At 45.0% G+C, this 20567-nt stretch overlaps 3 protein-coding genes across 4 annotated transcripts in view; all 3 read left to right on the plus strand.

The window, feature by feature from the left end:
* LOC138978908 (pleckstrin homology domain-containing family M member 1-like) overlaps positions 1 to 2974 on the plus strand; it is a 36476-nt gene extending 33502 nt beyond the window's left edge. For both annotated transcript variants that reach the window (XM_070351723.1, XM_070351724.1), the window contains 2 exons: positions 425 to 595; positions 1187 to 2974. In XM_070351723.1, coding sequence (XP_070207824.1) covers positions 425 to 595; positions 1187 to 1324 — 309 coding nt within the window. In that variant the 3' untranslated portion in view covers positions 1325 to 2974. The remainder of the gene's footprint in view (positions 1 to 424; positions 596 to 1186) is intronic.
* Positions 2975 to 3804: 830 nt separating this feature from the next.
* Positions 3805 to 6063, plus strand: LOC138977878 (uncharacterized). The gene has a single exon (XM_070350484.1). It carries the CDS (start codon positions 3805 to 3807, stop codon positions 6061 to 6063), a length of 2259 nt encoding a protein of 752 aa, XP_070206585.1.
* Positions 6064 to 16425: 10362 nt separating this feature from the next.
* Positions 16426 to 20567, plus strand: part of LOC138978910 (uncharacterized) — a 25169-nt gene continuing 21027 nt past the window's right edge. Inside the window, exon 1 of the mRNA XM_070351726.1 lies at positions 16426 to 17669. Coding sequence (XP_070207827.1) covers positions 17600 to 17669 — 70 coding nt within the window. The 5' untranslated portion in view covers positions 16426 to 17599. The remainder of the gene's footprint in view (positions 17670 to 20567) is intronic.

A 20567-nucleotide genomic window follows, 5' to 3' on the forward strand; every position in this document is an offset into this window, starting at 1 on the left:
GATCGCTTTGATAGTTTCCGAGAAAAGTCCAACGTTAAGGTGGTGTCTACGGACGGCCGGCCGGACAGACTAACACTGACCGATTACATAGAGTCACTTTTTCTCAAGTGACTCAAAAAACGAGTGCACATAGGAGCTGCAGTCCACAAAAAAAGAAAAAAGACCTAAGTTGGCGAAACCCAAGAATAATACATGTTGCACAAACATCGTGCTTTTCAGGACTTGCTTGAAGTAAGATCAGGCAAGCCGGAGACGGTCCTGAAAGAGGTGGTGGACCTGTGCACCAAGCACGTCTACTCCTGTTGATCATGACTGTTGATCATGACTGTTGATCATGACTGTTGATCATGACTGTTGATCATGACTGTTGATCATGACTGTTGATCATGACTGTTGATCATGACTGTTTCATACATTGTTTCAGGATTTGCTGGAGGTGAGGTCGGGCAAGCTTGAGACGTTCCTGAAAGAGGTGGTTTCTCTGTGCACCAAGCACGTGTACACCTGCAGACTGTGTCTGGCTAAAGGGTTCTACTGCGAGCTTTGCCAGGACCCCACACCCATCTACCCCTTTGAGGTGGAGACCACTGTCAAGGTAAGATAGTCTTGATGTACAGGAAAGATTGTTGTTTTGGATGTTTTCAGCATTTGGTGTTTCCAATTTACAAGCCTTCATGTTGTAGTTCAATGAAACGGCCCTTTTTAGACCAAAAATAATATAAATTTTTTTTAAAAAGGCTTTCAAGTGGAGGTTTACCACTTTGTTAATAGTCAACACAGCATTCTAAAAATAGAGTTAAAGCTAGCAAACTTTTATAAGTCACTGACACAAACGTTTACTCATTTTCATCGCTTTAGTGGACGTAACAAATAAAAAGCTCCTATTATCATGGTAAGGGGATCGTATTGATGAGGCAATTAAAGGCAGCAAAAAATATCTCGTTTCGACTCCACTCTTCCTTTCCTTATCTGTAATCCCAAACAGATAGACTGTTAATGTTTTGAAATTGTTGAGTTTTATAGAGCATTTACACATTCATAAATTTACCTGTTTGCTTTTTTGGGTTCTCTTGCCTGTGTGGACAGTCAAATGTCAAGACAAATCAGCTGTTTCTTCTGTCTAAAATTCCATCAGTTTCTTCCTGTTTCTCAATAAAATTATAACTTTTTTGTTCTTCATCCACAGTGCAAATCATGCAAGAACGTGTACCACACCAGGTGCAAGACCAACACCATCGCCTGCCCCAAGTGCACACGATACACACAGCGAGGCATGCACAAAAACACAGACGGTGATGATGATTACGCCTGTTCACCGATATGAGAATTATCAATACCAGTGCCACCGGTGACAAGCAGACATAATGATGACTACGCTTTTTTTTATGGATATGAGAACTACTGTTGGTGAAAAACGAAGCACGGAATGCGGAAAAAGATGGACGGTAATGATGAATACGCTTGTTCACTGATATGAGAATAATCACTGCCAGTGTCGGGGTGAATTTATGAGACAGCTGACAAGAATTCCAAGATCAGGTTAAAATGCAACTTGAAATGCAATATGCTGGGGAGATGTTTGATACATAAAACATGGGACTGACTGTGAAATGGCGCTGATTCGGTGTGCGGGAAGCAGCTTGATGTCTTTCAAAAGTTGAGGGATGGGATTTGTATGCAGATCGGTGTAAATACACTTTTTTTCAATCATTATTATCCTCAAGAATTGAGCGACAGGCTGCTGATAATTTGATTAAGAATTGTACCAAAACTGGTTTCTGTTGTGTGTGGTTTTTGTGTGTTTTTTGCAGTCATTCTTAAACACACAAAAAAGCCCGTTTTGAATGTGCGCATTACTGAATCTGAATTTTCTCAGCTTCAGGTTTTTTTTATGAAGAGGGGTCACATCCCAGAATGTTTTTACAGACCTGGGAACCCATACGATTTAGCTGTATTTTGTAAGCATGATTTTCTAGAATACGATCAGTACGGTCAGTAAAAAAAAATATGACGAGAAAAATTCCTAGACCACTTTTCTTCACCAGCGCATCTCGTGTACTTTGACACATAATTACAGTTTTTGACAGTAATCATTGAAAGAAGCATTTGTTTTAAATGTATTGTTAAACTTAATAAACGGTGCGACAGATGCGTGTGAAGCATGTTTGAATCATGGATGTTCAAATGCTGTAGTACGCTCATTTTTTCTGAAAATACACCAAGTTTGTTTGAGAATACTCCAAGTGCAAAACAGGGGTTCCCAGGTCTGCATTTAGTACTTGATAATAATCCAGCCCATTCCCACTTCCACTGCTTGCTCAAGAGTTTCCTCATAAAATACAGCCAGCGTAGTATCAAGAGAGTTTAATACATTTTCGTATTTGTTTTTTTATTTGTGAATGGATCTAGAATAAGAGTTACAAAAGCTGAGTGTTTTTCCTAATATCATATAATTATGTATTGATGACTTCATCTTAATTTTCCAACGATGATGCAGTCCACAGTGAAATATTGTTGGCCAGAAAAAGGATTGTTTAACATGTCGGTTAAAAGGAAGTTGAAATCATGAACCTACTTTCTGTTCAATGTTACAGTAGTAAATAAAACTGTGAATATGTAGTGTTTTTTAGAAAGTAAGGTATCGATTCAACATTGGATTGTCCTTCTTTGTGCAGTTTAATGTCAGAGTCCAATTAAAACTAAGCTATTGTAGTGCCTGGCCCAGATTGAATGTGGAAATACAAATAATTTTAACTGACGTGGATTGATACATAAATGGTATCTGTGTCAAATGTCATATTATTTGATCAAAGATGCAAATAGCGTGTATGTTCTAGTGATATTTGGCTGGGTGACAATATCCATGACAGCGATGTTGTGTAAGCTTTGGGGTGTTTTCTTTCGAAATCTGGTTTTCCTGTGTGACAGATTTTGTTACTAGTCTAGTGCTGGTGTAAAGTTTATTGTGTATGGAGGGAGGGGTGGGGGGGGGGGGGTAGTGGGTGGAGGGGTTGGGACGGCTTTTTTTGTTTTTCAATACCAGTTACCATTTTAACAAGATACACTACAGTTTCCTTTTTAAAATCCATTTTATGGGAGACAAAAAAACTCCTTTTTCACTTTCCACATTCTGGTACAGTGAACTTTTCCACTGCATCAGGCAATTACTTTTCAATTTTGTAACGGATTTGAACAAGAAGGTTTTTATTCTCATCTGACTCAACTTGAAAAATGAAACAATTCGTGACTTCCTTCAAGTTGAAGGTTACATAAGTAGACGAGCAGCAGTGTTAAGAAAGTGAAAACAACGGAACAAAGCAATCAGTTGATGTAGCCACAATCTCTTCAATGGACAAATGAGACTGAATCACCAAATCTGCCACTCTGCTATGATTCAATCACATATTCTTACCTCAACTCACATAAATGGCATTAACTTCAGTTCATTGCTAAGATATTGAAGTAGTACTCGACCCTGGTAAGGGGGGAAGTAACTCCCTAAGAAAAACAATCCGTAGTCAAGGACGGGAGTCACCTCCCCTACCGGTAACCCGCACATGCGCGGTCCTGCTACCGGCCGTCATTCCACCCACTTCAACACTACTGCACAGACGTGTTGTTGTACTCCGGCATATTTTTTGCCTTGGCCTTTTGTGGAAGGCCATTTGACCCTGGTCTTTGCGTTGCTATCTTTAGGTAAGATCGTTTCACTATCTCTTCGCTGCGTTCGTTCGAGTATTTTCGTTCGTTTGAGTATTTTCGCTGTTGTAATTCATCTCCACGTGCGCGTGTTCGATATTGCAAATGGCGGACAAAAACTCAAAAAGCAAGGGCAAACTTGTTTCCCTACTCTCTTCACCGGGAAAAGAGAAGGATAAAGACAAGTCTAAGTCTAAATCAAAGACGCGTGCCTCTGTGTCTTCTTCACAGCCTACTTCTTTAATTCTGGTTACTGACCCGGTGACTAAGAAGACAGAACGGGTTTCGCTCGACTCTACGTCACCGTCACCGGTTTTCCCTACGCGGGAACGTTCTACTTCTCCTCTCTCGCGCTCGCAGACGCCACGGTCTAGCGAGTCCGTGTCGCGGGAAGAAATTCTGGCTATGTTCGCTACTCTGAAACATGACTTAGTTGCCTTACATTCGGCTGAAAGGCCTGTCGCTCCCCTCCCGCCTGGCGTGGGGGGGGTGGTTTCTCTTTCTAGGCTGCGGCCGTCCGCGACGATCACGTCGGCCGATCTCGGACCGGATTTTTCTGGTTCGGTTGCGGATTCCCCTGCCTTGTCAGGGGGGTTCGCGGCCTTAGCGCCGCCCGGTTCCAGCGCTTCGGCGTTGGGCGGCGTTTGTGGGAGTCCCCATCTTTTTGGGGGCTCACACTTGCCTGCGGGCCCGGGTTACGCTCTTGCGTTGCCGGGTTCGCAGACGGCTCCTCCCCGGCAGTACACCGTCCATCACGTGGCGGGTGCGCTAGGGAGCGGCGTAGCGCGCCAGCCTGCCCCCCTGGGATCAGTTTCGGCTGTCCCGGCCTTTGGGGGGCAGGCAGCAGCGTCTTGTTTGCCCAGCTCTGGCCTACAAGATTCTGTCGGCGGTCATCGACCTGTAGCTCTTGGTTCGGCTGCCGCCGTTCCTGGTTGGAGTTCGCAGGGGGTAGGCTCCTCTGGTTGCCCCTCGGGGCTTCCGGTCGGGCCTGCCCGCGGATTGTCGTCCTCGACTTCCGGTTGTGCTGTGGCAGGCACTTCCGGTGGAGGACAGCGGGCTAGTGGTTCCGGTGGCAGTGTCCCTGCTATCCCGTCCCTGGTTACGCATCGACTTCCGGCCCCGACTTCCGGTTCCGCCGCGGCGGTTCCGGTTGTCGGCGGTGCTGTTGGTGGACAGTTTGCGGCGCTTCCGTCTATTGTTCAACCGACTCTAGCCACTTCCGCTTCCGTGGACGGGTGGGTTTCCGGTTTACCGGACCCTCCTTCTGATGGAGATCAGGAAGGTTTTGGAGAGGAACAGGAAGGGGATGAGGATCGTTCCGAATCCGTTACCCCCTTACGGATTCCCAATAAGCTGGGCCCTACTCTGGAGTTGGCTGCGGAGATAACCTCACGGTACTTCCCTGAGGGTGTCTCCGCCGACTCTACTGTTGTCGCACCCCCTCCTTCTGCTTTGGCAGACTTTGCGGGCGCGGGGGACACGAGGGCGAAGTTCCGTTTCATGGAATCTCCTTCCGTCCCGTTTGTGATGGCTCAGGTGTTGGCGGACGCTAACACACCCTACCCTCTTTTGGCTGCTCATGGGGAAGCCCCCCCTTCTGCCCAGCCTTGGTTAACCTCGGCTCAGGCAGGCGGCGGCCTCCCAGCCAACTCAAGAAGATCGCGGCTGCCTAGCAGGCCACATTCTCTTCTCTCCTCTTTTTCGCTGCCCACAGCTCCACTTCCGGTGACTCCGGAACTGGCTCGCTTGCGGCAGGATGGTTATAGCCGAGATAGGACTTCCGTTTGTACGGAACAGAGTCTACTCGGGCTGGAGGAAAGCGGGCGTTCTTCCCTTGAACTGACCTCTTTAGCGGAAACGCTCATCCGGTCTCTCACGAGAGCCATCGCTTCGTCCATCGAGCCTTTTAGGTTTCGTGACGATGCTATTGAGGCTGATGCTGCCATGCTCCTGGCGGCGCTTGCGAAGGTCACTGACAGTCAGATGACGCTTGCTGCTCGGCTCTACTCTCAGGTGGTGTTCTGGAGGCGCGAGGCTTTTCTCAACGGCTCTCGCCTGACGGATAAGGCCACCATAGACTCTTTGAGAGTCTCTCCCTTTTCAGAGGGTGCGTTGCTGGGGTCACGCTCTTTGGATGCCCTTCGGCAGCAAACTGAGGAAACTCGTGACCAACATGTGGTGCAACTGACGGAACTCGCTCTTAAGCAGCACAGCAACAAACCACGGAGTTCTGCGTCAGCGCCAGACAGCTCTTCTGGGCAGCAGTCGTCTCGCGCAGGTAGGGGTGGGTCACGGTCCCGTCCTTACCAGCGTAAACCTTCCTTCGGGAAGCGGGGGTCTGGGCGCAAGCCCAACCCCCAATGAGCCACCCCCGATCCAGTCACCCCCCCCAGCCTCTACCCTTTTGGTAGCAGGCGGCCTCTTCCGGTTCCTGCCGGCTTGGCTGTCTCGGACAAGCAGCCTATGGAGCATGGGGGTGATTCGATCGGGGTTCCGCCTTCCTTGGCAGGAAGGCAAAGCCCCTTCGTCCAGGGCGCCGGCCAACTTCCGGTTTCCGGTCAGCCCAGACGCTCAGGAGACTTTACAGGCGGAAATCCTTCTCTTTCTGCGGAAGCAGGCTATAGAGGAGTTTCTCGGCCACCCCTTCTTGGGACTTTACGGCAGAATTTTGGTTGTCCCCGGGGTGTTGCACCAAGGCATGGTGTTCGATTCACGGGAGTGGGCAGTCCGTCCCACTCAACGTCGTTTATACAAACTGCAGGCGCGCCCTTTTCAGGCGACGCTCAGTTCAGTCTGGAATCCGACGTCACACGGCTGGGACGTCTCAGTTCCGTTTCGGGGTCTGGTTGCAGCAGACCACGCCTCAGTGGATGAACACTCCTTGGCTTCTGTTTCATCACTTTCTCTCCGCTTTCCAGGGCACCCATTTGTTGTTTCTTTACGACAACACGGCGGTCTCTGCTTATTCCAACAAACAGGGCGGGTCCCGATCTCGGCTGTGGTCCAGCCGAGCATGCGAGACTCTTTCTTAGATCCTGATCTCGGCTCGCTATCTGCCCGGCTGCCTGAACGTCCTTGCCGACGTCATCAGCCGTTCCTTCCAGATCCTCCACACGGAGTGGACCATCACCCATCAGGCGCTCCTCCTTCTTTGGGCGCAGGTAGAGCGTCCGATGGTCGTCCTTTTCGCCACGAGATTTTCACGTCGCCTCCCGATCGTTGTGTCTGTTCCCGGGCCCGGAAGCTTGGCAGATCGACGCGATGACGATCAGCGGGGCAGGGCTAGAGGCTTACGCCTTCCCTCCCACTCCACTCATCGGAAGGGTTCAGCCTAAAGCCGACTTGGAGCGGCTTCATCTCCTTCTCGTGGCACCGCGCTGGCCCAGTCAGCATTAGTTCCCGGACCCCATGCGGCTCGCCAGCGGCCCGCCAATCCCGCTCGGCCGCCGGCGAGGGGAGCTTTTCCAGCCCAGAACGGGGACTCTGCACATCGCCCCGAGGGCCTGGATCCTCACGCCTGGAGAGGGTTCGGAGATCACTGGGGTGCTCAGGCGCCTCCGTTTTCGCTTTTGGACTTAGGCCAGAAGGCTCACAGACCACCTCCTCTGTCTACTAAGTCACACTGGCTGGCTTGGACTCGATGGTTTGCGGCTAACAATGTTGTCCCGGTCGCCCTGCGATCAATGCAGGTCGCAAACCATCTGGCATGGCTCTCCGCTCGGGGACGCGCCGCGTCCGCTTTGCGCGCTCGCCGCTCAGCCATCTCTGTTACTTTTAAGCGACTTGGACGCTCCATCTCCCTTGGGGGAGTTATCGCGAGTGTGCTAAAAGGCGCGGCCCTCAGTTCTGCAACGGAGAGAACTTCTGTCCCGGCTTGGGACGTTCTTCTAGTACTCGAATTTCTCCGTTCTAGTGCTTTTGAACCTTTACAAGACGCTAGTCTCTCTGACCTTACGCGCAAAACTCTTATGCTCATACTGCTCGCTTCCGCGCGGAGGGGCAGTGAGATCCACGGCCTCTCAGGCCTAGACCGGGATATCACTTTCGGAAGAGACGGCTCGGTTTCACTGCGTGTCCGTCCCGATTTTCTCGCCAAGAATCAAAAACCTGGTCCACTTTCACCGATCATTTCCATTCGGCCTCTCCGGGACATTTTTAGCCCCCGGCGATCCGCATTTTTCTAACTGCCCGGTACGCGCGCTTAAGGCTTACTTGTCGCGCACCGCTCCGTTTCGAGCATCAGCTCCGAAGTTGTTGTTTATTTCGATCATTTCAGCCCGAAATAAAGACTTTGCAAAAACCACGTTTTTCAGATGGTCTTCCACACTTATAAGGCATGCTTATCAGTGGTGGCAGACACAAAAAGGGGGGGGGGGGGCAGTCAGTCCTTCCTCCTCGATCACCTCGTACGCACGAGGCTTGAGCGTGGGCAACTTCCTTAGCTGTCCTCAAGGCTGGAAGGATGTCAGACGTCCTCAAAGCTGCATTCTGGACGACTCATGATGTCTTCCTCAGCTACTACCTCCGGGGCATTGCCAGCACTCATCCGGACGGTACCAACTGCCTCCCAGCTATGGTTGCCGCAGGCCAGATACTTCCAAGAGATTAATGTGAGTATCCCACCGCCTTTATGTGCAATCTGCCATTTATGTGAGTTGAGGTAAGAATATGTGATTGAATCGAAAATTTCAAAACTAAATTTTCATTTAATTAATATACTTACTCAACTCACATCGTTTATACCCTCCCATCCATCCCCGCTAACATTATATGTGTTACAGGTGTGTGTTTCCGTGGGGGAATGACGGCCGGTAGCAGGACCGCGCATGTGCGGGTTACCGGTAGGGGAGGTGACTCCCGTCCTTGACTACGGATTGTTTTTCTTAGGGAGTTACTTCCCCCCTTACCAGGGTCGAGTACTACTTCAATATCTTAGCAATGAACTGAAGTTAATGCCATTTATGTGAGTTGAGTAAGTATATTAATTAAATGAAAATTTAGTTTTGAAATTTTCGATTTACAAACACTGTGTGCGTTAGGAACAGGAAGAATCTCTTTTCTCCATTTGCTTGTACCGGCCAACCTGTCTATAAATTAAGCCTCAAATTAATTGCAAAAAGTCACTTCGCAATGTCTACTTTAGGAAGCTGGCTGCATGAAGTTTTGGCACTGGATTTTCTAGTAAAAAGACTTCTTGAAGTCGACTTCGGGCTGAATTAAGGACAGCCTTTACACTCAACCAAGGGGCCGACCACAGGTGGTGGTTATAGATGGGGACTTCACGGAAAGATCAATTTTATTGAAATGGAAATAAAACCAAAAAAACTTTAGTTGTCTGGGGTACTTTCCAGTGGTCGCTAGCGCAGGTTTAACTGTACTGACCTCCCGCAGTGGGGCACTGCGGTTATGAAATTAAAGGCCCCTCCTGTTTTTGGAACCGCAGGAGCTTTCTAGTTTGCTGTTAGGTAGATTTTTGGTTCCTCTTTCCTGTCATGCTCTCTTTTTCTTCATGAATTCTTTTCTTTTTTCTGCCTTCTTGCTCATTCACCTGTATTTTTTCCAAAAATCTCTTCTCTTGCCGCTTGTCTCGCGATTCATGTATAGTTTAATCTGTTAGTGTTCTGATGTAAGTCCAGCAGTAGATAGGTTAAGCCTATTTTAACATACTGGAAACTGGTAATCTTCCAGTAGGTATTAATTTAGTTTTACTAAAGCCTGCTGGGACACAAGTAATGGGTTAGTGCATTTGTAAACAGGAATCGCTTGACAAGTGGCCCCCTTCATCCCCCCCTTCCTCGTCCTGATATGGCTCTGCGTAGTCGGCTGGACGTTAAGCAACAAATAAACAAACAAACAAACAAACTGTACTGACCACATCAACAAAGAAATTATTTTATGAATAATCCATCGCTTAATTAATAACTCAATCATTAGATCTGCTACTATGAGTTACAACACAGTTTGGTGGGTACAGGAAACAAACAAAACTTTGATGTCAATCTTCAATTTCCTCCTTCCCCTCCCTTCTTCCCCCTCGACAACAACAAAGAAATCAGTAAATGAGCTATCAATCTATCGATTAGTGACTCGATCGCCACATCTTTTACTTCGAGTTTCGCTAGTACAGGAAGAAAATGGACGGTGTGTGTCAATGTTAACATCTATGACCTTCCCTTCCCATCATTACTTTGGATAAATTAGATAATGCTGCTTTGTTATACATACAGCTTGGGAAAGTTTTGGGCTGATGTAAGCTGCGGACTTTGGACACTTACTGTGCATATGCATGCATTTCAGGTTTATAGGGAAGTGGATGCTCTCAGGTGCCCATGTACTAAAGCAAACTTTTCATGTCCATGCACATGGTTGAACGATTGCAACATGAAAAATGTGAGGGCGGTAACTTACACATGGAGAGCTAGCGTACACTCAGACAAACAGGCAAGCATGTTCGCATGTGCACGCATACAGACAATGTGTGTGCGTACAAACCTGTAAAACCATATTTGGCAACAACAACAATGCTTAAGGATAATTTTCCTGAAATATGGTGTATGTGTGTGTGTGTGTGTGGGTGTATTTATGTGTGTGTGTGTGTGTGTGTGTGTGTGTGTGTGTGTGTGTTTTCAGTGCTCATATTCTTTTTATTATTCATATATTCATTTCCAGTTTTTACATGTTTGTCAATTTCTATAATCATAGTCTCACCCGTTTTAAAGTGTTCCATGAATTTACTGGGTAAATTCTCTTCAAGTTGATGTGAAGAATGTTCCAATGTCTCAGGAACCGCCCTTTGTGATGTGCTTTTACCATATATATATGTACATGTATGTGGCAGGTCTGTGCATGAGGCCATCAGTACAGTATGAATCAACAAGCAATCGTGTTTGACAGTGATTCAAAAAACAAGAATAGTAGGTTATTGGCACGTTTAATTTATGACAAAACAAAACGTTACATTTACACTGCGTCGACCCACTGGTCTGTGAAACAGACAGACAGACGAACAATAACCTTACCCCCCGCGGGTTAGGGGGAGTCCCATATTGGTTGGGACGAGAAAGAATTTACCCGATGCTACCCAGCATGTCGTAAGAGGCGACTAACGGATTCTGTTTCTCCTTTTACCCTTGTTAAGTGTTTCTTGTATAGAATATAGTCAATGTTTGTAAAGATTTTAGTCAAGCAGTATGTAAGAAATGTTAAGTCCTTTGTACTGGAAACTTGCATTCTCCCAGTAAGGTCATATATTGTACTACGTTGCAAGCCCCTGGAGCAATTTTTTGATTAGTGCTTTTGTGAACAAGAAACAATTAACAAGTGGCTCTATCCCATCTCCCCCCTTTCCCCTATCCCATCTCCCCCCTTTCCCCGTCGCGATATAACCTTGAATGGTTGAAAACGACGTTAAACACCAAATAAAGAAAAGAAAAACAATAACCTTACTTTCTTGTTTGTTTCATCTGAAATTTGGAACGTTAGCAGTCTTTCTGTTTTTTGATGTTTGGCAGTGATTTCAGATATATCTAGATAGATAGATTGGACCTCACTGAGCAAGAATTTTAGTTCAGTTGTTTCCCTTATCAGAGTACAGGTTTTTTTTTATGCTAGCAAAGTACGTATACCTGATACGTAGTTAGGATGTCAATGGGTTACAAGATGTCAACAAATAGAAAGAGAGAATGCTTTATGTTCTACAGGCTAAATATTTCGCCTCTTAAGGACAAGATATGGGTTATATGATTTGAGTTTTACGCCCTCACGCCTTTTGACGAGATACACAAGTGTATGCGTGTTTAGGTCGTATCAGCCATCTGCATTTATGGCAGAATGACCTAGGTCTTTTATGTGCCATTGTGGTGACACGGGGGTTGGACATGGCTTCCGTCTCTTGTCCAAATTCGAACCTGCGACCTTCCGATCACAAGTCCAGTGCTCTACCAACTGAGCTACCGGGCCCACCATCTGAACAAATCGGAGAAATAAGGTCTTGAGTGAGAGGGAGAATTGGGTAACATTACAGAGGTTATGAACAGAAGTTCTAAGAAAGCAGGATGGAAAAACCCTAGAATGGGAGGTAATTGGAACGGTTAATTATTGACGAAACAAAACTTAAACGTTACAGCAATAACAATAAGAGCACTTTATTGTCCATTGAAATATTACATAAAAATGGAAAATTTTCTTCAGCACACCCTTCCTGCCTGCAAGCGATTATAACAACAATTGTATAGGACAACACACATAAGACATAAAAGTACGTCTACATATGTGACCCTCCACCACGGAATGAGTCACATGTCACCTTTGCATGATTTTCATATTTTTACATTTTCCTAAAGAGTTTTTTATGCTCTATCCAGTGGTGAAAACCGTTTTAGAAAAGAGCGAAAACTGTTTGAGTTATAAGCCTGTGACTAAGGTGACCCTCACACTGTTACCAGACACTCCCCGGACTTATATTAAGCCTAGCGCAGAACCGCGTGAGGTGACATGCGACTCATTTCGTGGTGGAGGGTCACAATTAGTACATGTAGTCTAAGTAGACAGACAGACAGACAGACAGACAGACAGACAGACACTAATGATACAAATAATGAACTTAACTCTTCTTCTTGTCGATCACACGTCTAAAAAACGTATCTCAAATTCGTCGACGAAACGTGACTCGCTTGCAAGATGTGAGGCAATGATCAAGGACGAAATAAATGATTCTTTTTGTCAATAATGAAACGTTCCAACAATCTACCATTCTTGTTTCTTGATTCTGAAATTTGGAACATTAGCAGTCAGAAAGAGGGATATTGTCAACAACAAAAAAGAGGGGGGGTGGATGTTAAAAGGAGTCTCCATCGTATGACATTGGGTTGAGTGTGTGCATCTAGCAGTGTGACCATGTAAGGACTCATGTTTGCAAGTCGGTGTTACTGTTGTGTTCTGGTCTTCCGAGTGAAATCGTGTTTATTGACCATGATGATGTATTTATACTTTAATTTTGACATTGCATTTACCCATTTGGGAATAAACAAATAACTTCTTTGTAAGGTGTGTGTGTGTGTGTGTGTGTGTGTGTGTGTGTGTGTGTGTGTGTGTGTGCAAGCGTGTGTGCGAGCGTTTGTGTGTCTGCTTGACTTTGTGTACATGTGTGCACTTCTATACATTTATTTATTAATCATTTAGTTATGGTTGGATTTTGAACGATTTTGTCCGGATACAAAATGTTTCGCCAGTCTGTTAGTGAACAAATTCTCATATCATCCAAACTATTAGACATCTTATATACGTGTATCAAAATTCCTTAGCAGAACAATTACTTATTCGGCTTTGCGCCTGTGGACATTCAGTGGCACTTCAACAGGAAATAACGATTTAAACATTATCGGAAGTATAAACTTGACACAGGCGTTGTTCCAATGGCTTGAAATGCGTACACTTGATTATAGACCACAATGCGATTCAAGTGTCACTCGGCCAGGAAAGTTTTCTGGAAAAAAGTGATTTCTGAAAAAACCGCGATCATGTAAAAATGATACGTTCACGCTCTTACACAATCGTAAACCACCTTCATTTTAAAGATACTTTTCTTCCCGTGTGATTAATGGTCATAATGATGACAGGCATGGGAATTGTCCGTTTTAGCGAATACAAGAAATTGTTCGCGGCAAAAAAAGGTAAATTAAATTATTAATAGCTGTTGTGTTTTCAGCGTAGCAATAGGGTCCAATATTTTGACGAGACAAGTATAATGCCGACGAGTCGAAGACGAGTCGCATTATACTTGTTCGAGTCTAAATATCGGACCCAATTGCTACGCTGAAAATACAATAGCGATTATATAGCTGTTCTGACCTTGATTTGTTGTTCCAAACTTACAAAATGACAGTTTTTGCGTCGATGCGTTGATCTCAGGTTTTGATAGCAGATGCCGTTTCCTATGCGCATTAGTTTTCCGCAGGCGCCACACTGACTTTGGAAAAAAACTCGATTTGACAACACAGCTGTTAAACAGCTTTTTATTAGTTCATTCGTATACAACAAAAAGAAGTTTGAGTTTTTTTAATTTTGAACAAGACTACTTATGAAGAAGACCAAAACACAACATCAACGGAAAACTGGAAACAACTGAAGAACTGGGATGCAACAAGGGGAGGAGAAGAGAACAGCTAATCCGTACAACGCGAGCAGACGGCAGCGAAGTTTTCAGTTTGGGTGAATGGCATAAATCTATACTTGTCTCGTCATGAAGCGAATTTTTCAACCTCAGCTATAAACGACTACATGAATGTTAGTGCCATCGGTTGTACATCAATACTTCAGAGGGGACGTGGGGTATTTAGTGTGGAGTTACGAGATAAGAAAAGCCGAATGCGAAAGTTTGTGTCAGTCGGCAACTGAGCTCACACAGGCACACAAAAACGGCTCTTGCGTTTTACTCCCCTGTTTGTACTACATCTTTCGACTTTGGGCCTTTTGTGGTGTTTAGGGACAGAAAATAAATGGTTTAGTCCTGTTTCATCGGGAAGTTAGCAGAAAGTGGTATGCTATCGACATTTGTAAAGCTGAAAAACATTCCCGAGAAGAATTTCAAGTTGTCAGTGTATGCTGTTGTCGATTTAAACATCGTGTGGTACAGATGGGTAAACCGGAACCATGCGTCTTTGTTATTGCCAATATGCTTTTGGATATTGGCAAAAATGGCCGACTTCCGTAGCATTATGCTTTGATGATCGGAAGAGACCATCCGTCCCATCACAGCCCCCGAATTCCCCCACGTGTCCATCAGAATAGCTATATATGTAAACTATTGTCTCTCTATCCCACAGGAGCTTGTATCCAATCGCCGGTCGATCATTATTTACAGTCCACTACTACGACATACTACTACTATATCAGGGCCGTAGCAGCCCTACCGGCCACTCCGGCCATAGCCGGACCAGTTTTTTGTTAAAAAAAAAAAATCGTCTTCATAAGCTTCAGCGCTGTGTTAGGAGGAAGGAGGGGTCGTGACTTAGATCGCACAATGACAGCGTTAAGCGAGAAATTGTCACTAATTGACATTCACAAGTGAAGACTATAGATCTAAATCTAAAGTAAAACTAAAAGGCAAACTGCGTATGCACCGACTGAGACGCATTACTGATCCACTGAGCCATCGCGTTTTGCACTGAAGAGACATCTGAGTTATCTACCTTAGTTCACGTTTTTCGTTTCCCGGGAAAAGTACCTTTTTATTTTTTTTATGGCCGGACCACTTTTAGGAGCTGTGCTACGGCACTGTATATACTATATAGTAGTAGTATGTCGTAGTAGTGGACTGGCGATTGGATACAAGCTCCTGTGCTCTATCCATTATTTGCTTACACAAGAACTGTCAAAATATTGGTCTAAAATGCTAACATTCGTTTTCCTTCCGGGGGGCTTCTGCCCCTGTGCCCCTAAACCTCGGACTATTTTGCAGAGTTGTTTCTATTTTGGAATTCCCATTCCTGTGATGATGATAATGATGATGGTGGTAATGGTGATGATGATGGTGATAATGATGATGATGATGATGATGATGGTGGTGATGGTGATGATGATGATGATGATGATGATGATGATGATGATGATGATGATGGTGATGATGATGATGATGATGATGATGATGATGATGATGATGGTGGTGATGGTGATGATGATGATGATGATGATGATGATGATGATGATGATGATGATGGTGATGATGATGATGATCTGACCAGGCTTTTACATTGGGGTATGACCTTCCAGCCTGGATGCTTTTTATGCTGCATGGGAATTTTTTGCTCAATTAGATTTGCAGATGAAACTGGTGTCTGTCACAAAGTGAATTCAGCAACAACACAACCCAAAAAACCCAGAATCTCGTCTATTTTACACACTGTTCCACGAAAAACAAATAGCAAACAACTTTACTTCACGTATCAAATTGTCCCCAAAACGGAGAGAAAGTTTTTGTATGACCCTATTTGGTCAAGCTCACGGACAAAAAAAGACCAGGGTGGAGCGTGAAGGGTGGGGTAGGGTGGGTAAGGGGTGGACGGCTGATACACGGGTACATGGATGTCCGCCAAGTGTGTTGTTGGTGACATAAGCACAATGGCAGATATCTAAAAATACATCCAATGAATTTGTTGATATTCATTGGTCTGAAGGTCAAAATAATATATATATATATGTGCGTGTGTGTGTGTGTGTGTGTGTGTGTGTGTGTGTGTGTGTGTGTGTGTGTGTGTGTGTGTGTGTGTGTGTGTGTGTGTGTGTGTGTGTGTGTGTGTGTCTCTCTCTCTCTCTCTCTCTCTCTCTCTCACACACACACACACACACACACACACACACACACACACACACACACACTCACACACACTCACACTCACACACACTCACACTCACACACACACACACACACGCACACACACGCACACACACAGAGGCTAACTTCACATTTGCATTTGACCCTTAATGTCTGCATTTTCTACGGCTCTACACAGCAGTTCCCTTTTCAAGCTCATAGTGGATTTTCCAAAGTTTCCTTATTTGAACAGCCATCAGCTCCTGAGAAAAAGAAAACAACTGATAGATGACTTAAGTATGATCCCAAACCGAGAATTCCTTCCGTATACGTAATAGTAACTTCCGTTTGAGTCAAGAGCAAGAGATGTAAGTATGATATATATACTAACTGATCTTCAAAAACCCGAGGTTCGCTCGGCAGTGGTTAATTTCGAGCCGTTTGCAGAACGGAGAAAGAAAACGACTTTCAGCTTCTGTCTCGTGTGTGTGAGTGTGTTGGATTTCACGAGGGGCATCTACATTCCTGGTGACGGTTGATCAGTCCTACAATTCAAAACCTGATATGGGCGAAGTCGATTCTGGAAATCACCTTCACGAAGCTACTTGCACTGAATTTTCGGTACAAAAAAGATGTTGTGACGTCATCCTCGGGTTCAATCTGAAGAGCAGTCTTAGCCTTCTTTTTTTTTTTTTTTTTTAATTATCTCAAGCATTACTGTGGGTTTGTTTAAAAACGTTTTTGTTTAGCCTTCCTTGTGTTGGGGCTGTACACGGTGTCTCAGGAACTGTCACGGGTGTGTCGCCTCAGTTTTACATTGACCATTGCACCTTCATTCCTGAATAATCGCGCGTCGCTGTTAATAGTCATCTGTCACATGTTCGTCCTACCGCCTTTGTAACGTCTATGGGAGTGTTAGGAGGATGTGTCAGTTAAGTCACACACGCTCTTCAACTATTTCTTGGATTGCTAGCAGTCGTCTTTTGGACTGGCAAGTACAAACAATGAAAACCAGAAGAAAGGAAACGACGAGAGAAACAGCGATGATAGAGTCGTCAGTGTATGTTGGCCTATACTAGGCACTGGACAAAATTATGAATTTGACAAAACTGTGACTCAATGAAAATCTAATACTGTATAAGTTCATCTCTGCGCTGGAAAACAATACATTGAAAAGAATGCGGGAAAAGTTGCAATAATGAGAAGGCCGACACAACCAGGCATGTGGGTCTATGCTAATATACTGGAAAAAGAGAATTGGACTGACGGTGAAAATAATACAACATCCAATGCCAGTTACTGGGTACGCTGGAATCTAGTGAAAAAAACAGTGAGAACAAATTGTTAAATAATGAGGAATACAAATGAGGCAGTACAATATATGCGGGTCCAAGACGTATGCGCTTGAAAAGTTAAATTGAACTAAACAGGGAAAATATTGAAAACCCAAGGCCACTTCTTCAACGCACCAGCAAAAGTAATAAAATAAAACAGTGAAACAAGTCAACGAATGAGAAGAAAAGGCGAACAGGACAATATAATGTGGGCTTGCACTGGTGAACTCGAAAAAGAAGATTGGACAGTGACATTATGAAGAACAAAGCGGTGAATCTTCTGTGCGGCGTCTTGGCTTTTACCTGTCTGTGGGGTATAACTCCAGGTAAGGTTCAATTCAATTCAATTCAATTCAATTCAATTCAATAAAACTTTATTATCTGAATGCAACAAACATAATTTTTTTCTTTTGGCTCGTGAACGAAGTAACATCTCATACAACACAAGGCACACTCATTCTCGTGAATTGTGTAAATAGTGTTTTTAATTTTGTGTGTGTTCTCTGTTGCTAGTTTGCATGATGCCCATATGGTGTGTGCGTCCGTGTGCGTTTGTCCAGCTATGTTTGTCTGCGTGTGCATATCGGCTATCTTTATGTCATGTGTGTTCGTGTGTGTGTGTGTGTGTGTGTATGTATATATATATATATATATGTGTGTGTGTGTGTGTGTGTGTGTGTGTGTGTGTATATATATGTGCAGGGCCGGACCAAATGAGTTGTAAGGGGGGGGGGGGTTCCTCCTTTTTTGGGGGGGCAAATCAGCGAAGTGGCGAAGCCACAAGCGCGCGCCTGCAAAGCAGGCGCGCGAACTAGGGGGGACCGGGGGCATGCTCCCCCGGAAAATGTTTGAAAAACGGTTAAAATCTGTGCAATCTGGTGCATTCCTGGCCTTGTTTTGAGGGTTAAGAACAGCATTGTTTTGGTGCTAAAACAAGTAAAAAAAACAACACTCAAAACAAGGTACATGCTTTTTCCAGGGGTGGGGTTCCGGAACCCCTGGAACCCCCCCCTGGGTCCGGCCCTGATGTGTGTGTGTGTGTGTGTGGTTAACTTGACTGTGTTTTATATTTCTTGTTATTCCTGGCAACGTGATAATTGATCAATTTCCATGCCTTTGTTGTATATAATTGCTGCATATGTTAATTACATTACTCATCCCCATGCCCCTTGGAGGGCCCCCTATGATGAGCCCTCTGAAACCTTGAAACCTTGAATGGGCGGTTCTGGTGAGGTTACGCCCCTTCTTTCTTTCGGCTGGTAACTGGCGGAATCTACACGAGAAAGGAAAAAAACGTGCATTGGTCCCAAATAGCATGTCGCTTTGGTAACAGTTCGTGTGTAAGTCGTGCATTTTATACGGTAAAAAGACAATGGTAACAGGCAGAACCTCGCGGCAAGATCACAGGAGTTGTCTCGCGTTATCACCCCAGAAGCGCTCATTCGATTCACTATCTCAGATCTGGCCCGACTTTTGGATGTAACAAGACCGTCCCTCCAGTTGGACACATATACCAAAAATCAACATCCTGATCGCTTGCTGTGGTGAAATGGAACTTTTTGATGAATTAATTTCTTTACAATGGCTTTTTCATAATTAATTCCTCAAAATATTCAGAGGCAGTTGTGTGTGTGTGTGTGTGTGTGTGTGTGTGTGTGTGCGTGTGTGTGTGTGTGTGTGTGTGTGTGTGTGCACGTGATCAAGGGGAGGGATGGTGTTATTCTATGCAAAGCCTGGCCTCATCTGAGATTGTGATCCGTATAATTATTGTTTTCACGAGAAGTTGGCCTTTTAGTGTTGTTGTTTTCTTTGGTAGTCGTGGTGCTTTGTTGTTGTTCTCGTATTTGTGTTCTCGTATTTGTTGTTGTTGTTGTTGTTGTTGTTGTTGATGTGGTTGTGGGCGTTGTTGTTATTGTTGTTGTTGTTCGTGGTGGTGGTGGGGGTGGTAACAGAGCTGGCGTTTGTTGAGGTAGTTTTGATTCTAGTGTCATTTTCATCATGTTTTTCGTAAGTGTTAATTATGAGCGTTTGTCTTTTTTTGGTCGTTGCTGTTTCTGTTGCTCCCTCTCTCCCTCTCTGTCTGTCTGTCTGTCAGTTTTTGTGTCTATGTCTTCCTGTCTCTCTGTCTCTTTCCGTTTCCTGTCCCTATCTGGCTATCTCTTGGTCGGGGCTGCTTCTGTTGCTCTCTCTCTCTCTCTCTCTCTCTCTCTCTCTCTCTCTCTCTCTCTCTCTCTCTCTCTCTCTCTCTCCCTCTCTGTCTATGTCTGTCTGTCTGTGTCCGTCTCTGTCTCATCTTGATCAGTCTCTAACCTACACTCACTCCCCTCCCAGTTCCACTATCCCCTCCCAGTCTCCGTCTCTGTCTCTTTCCAAAACTATTAAACACGGAAATCAACATATACAACATGTACTTACTTACTAACTTACTTAGGCCCTTTGCCCCCAGCAGAGCATAGGCCATTGACGACATTTCCCCATCGCACCCTGTTCTGGGCTGTTCTTTCCGCTTCTGCCCAGCTGTTGCCTTGCCTCTTCAGTTCTGCCTCTGTGTCCCGCCTCCAGCTGTTTCTCGGCCTCCCTCTCTTTATTTTCCTTTGCGGGTTCCAAGTGAGAGCCTGGCGGGTGATGCTGGATGTTGGTTTCCTGAGGGTGTGTCCAATCCATATATAACGATTCTTTATTTCTTCACTCTCTGACGACCATTTCGGTGTTTTTTGAAACGAAACAAGTCTTAATGTTTCGCGTGCTTGATTGCATTTATTAATGGTTTCTTTGTTGATTGTTGTACGTTTTTACATTTCGTCCAAGTCATTCACACACACACACACATACACACACACACACGCACGCACGCACGCACGCACGCACGCACGCACGCACACACACACACACACACACACACACACACACACACACACACACACACACACACGCACACACCTCCACCACCCTCACCACCAACAACAGCAATAATGACATATGACGACAAATTTATTCATCTTTGATCCTAACACTTCAGTATTGTTTTTCTCCTCGACTCTCTTATTCTCTGTTCTTGGCAACGACTAAAACCACCTCCCCATATATTTCAGTCTGTGCTTCCTTTCTTCTCTTCCTGTCAAAGTCTTCCTATAGTTCCTTCCTTGTTATCTATTGCGTGATGAGGAAGAGCTGTCTGTTGTGACAGTGGTGGGCAACGAAGTAGGAAGCATCATCGGGGTTCA

This window comes from Littorina saxatilis, linkage group LG10, assembly GCF_037325665.1.
Source record: "Littorina saxatilis isolate snail1 linkage group LG10, US_GU_Lsax_2.0, whole genome shotgun sequence".
Taxonomy (NCBI): domain Eukaryota; kingdom Metazoa; phylum Mollusca; class Gastropoda; order Littorinimorpha; family Littorinidae; genus Littorina; species Littorina saxatilis.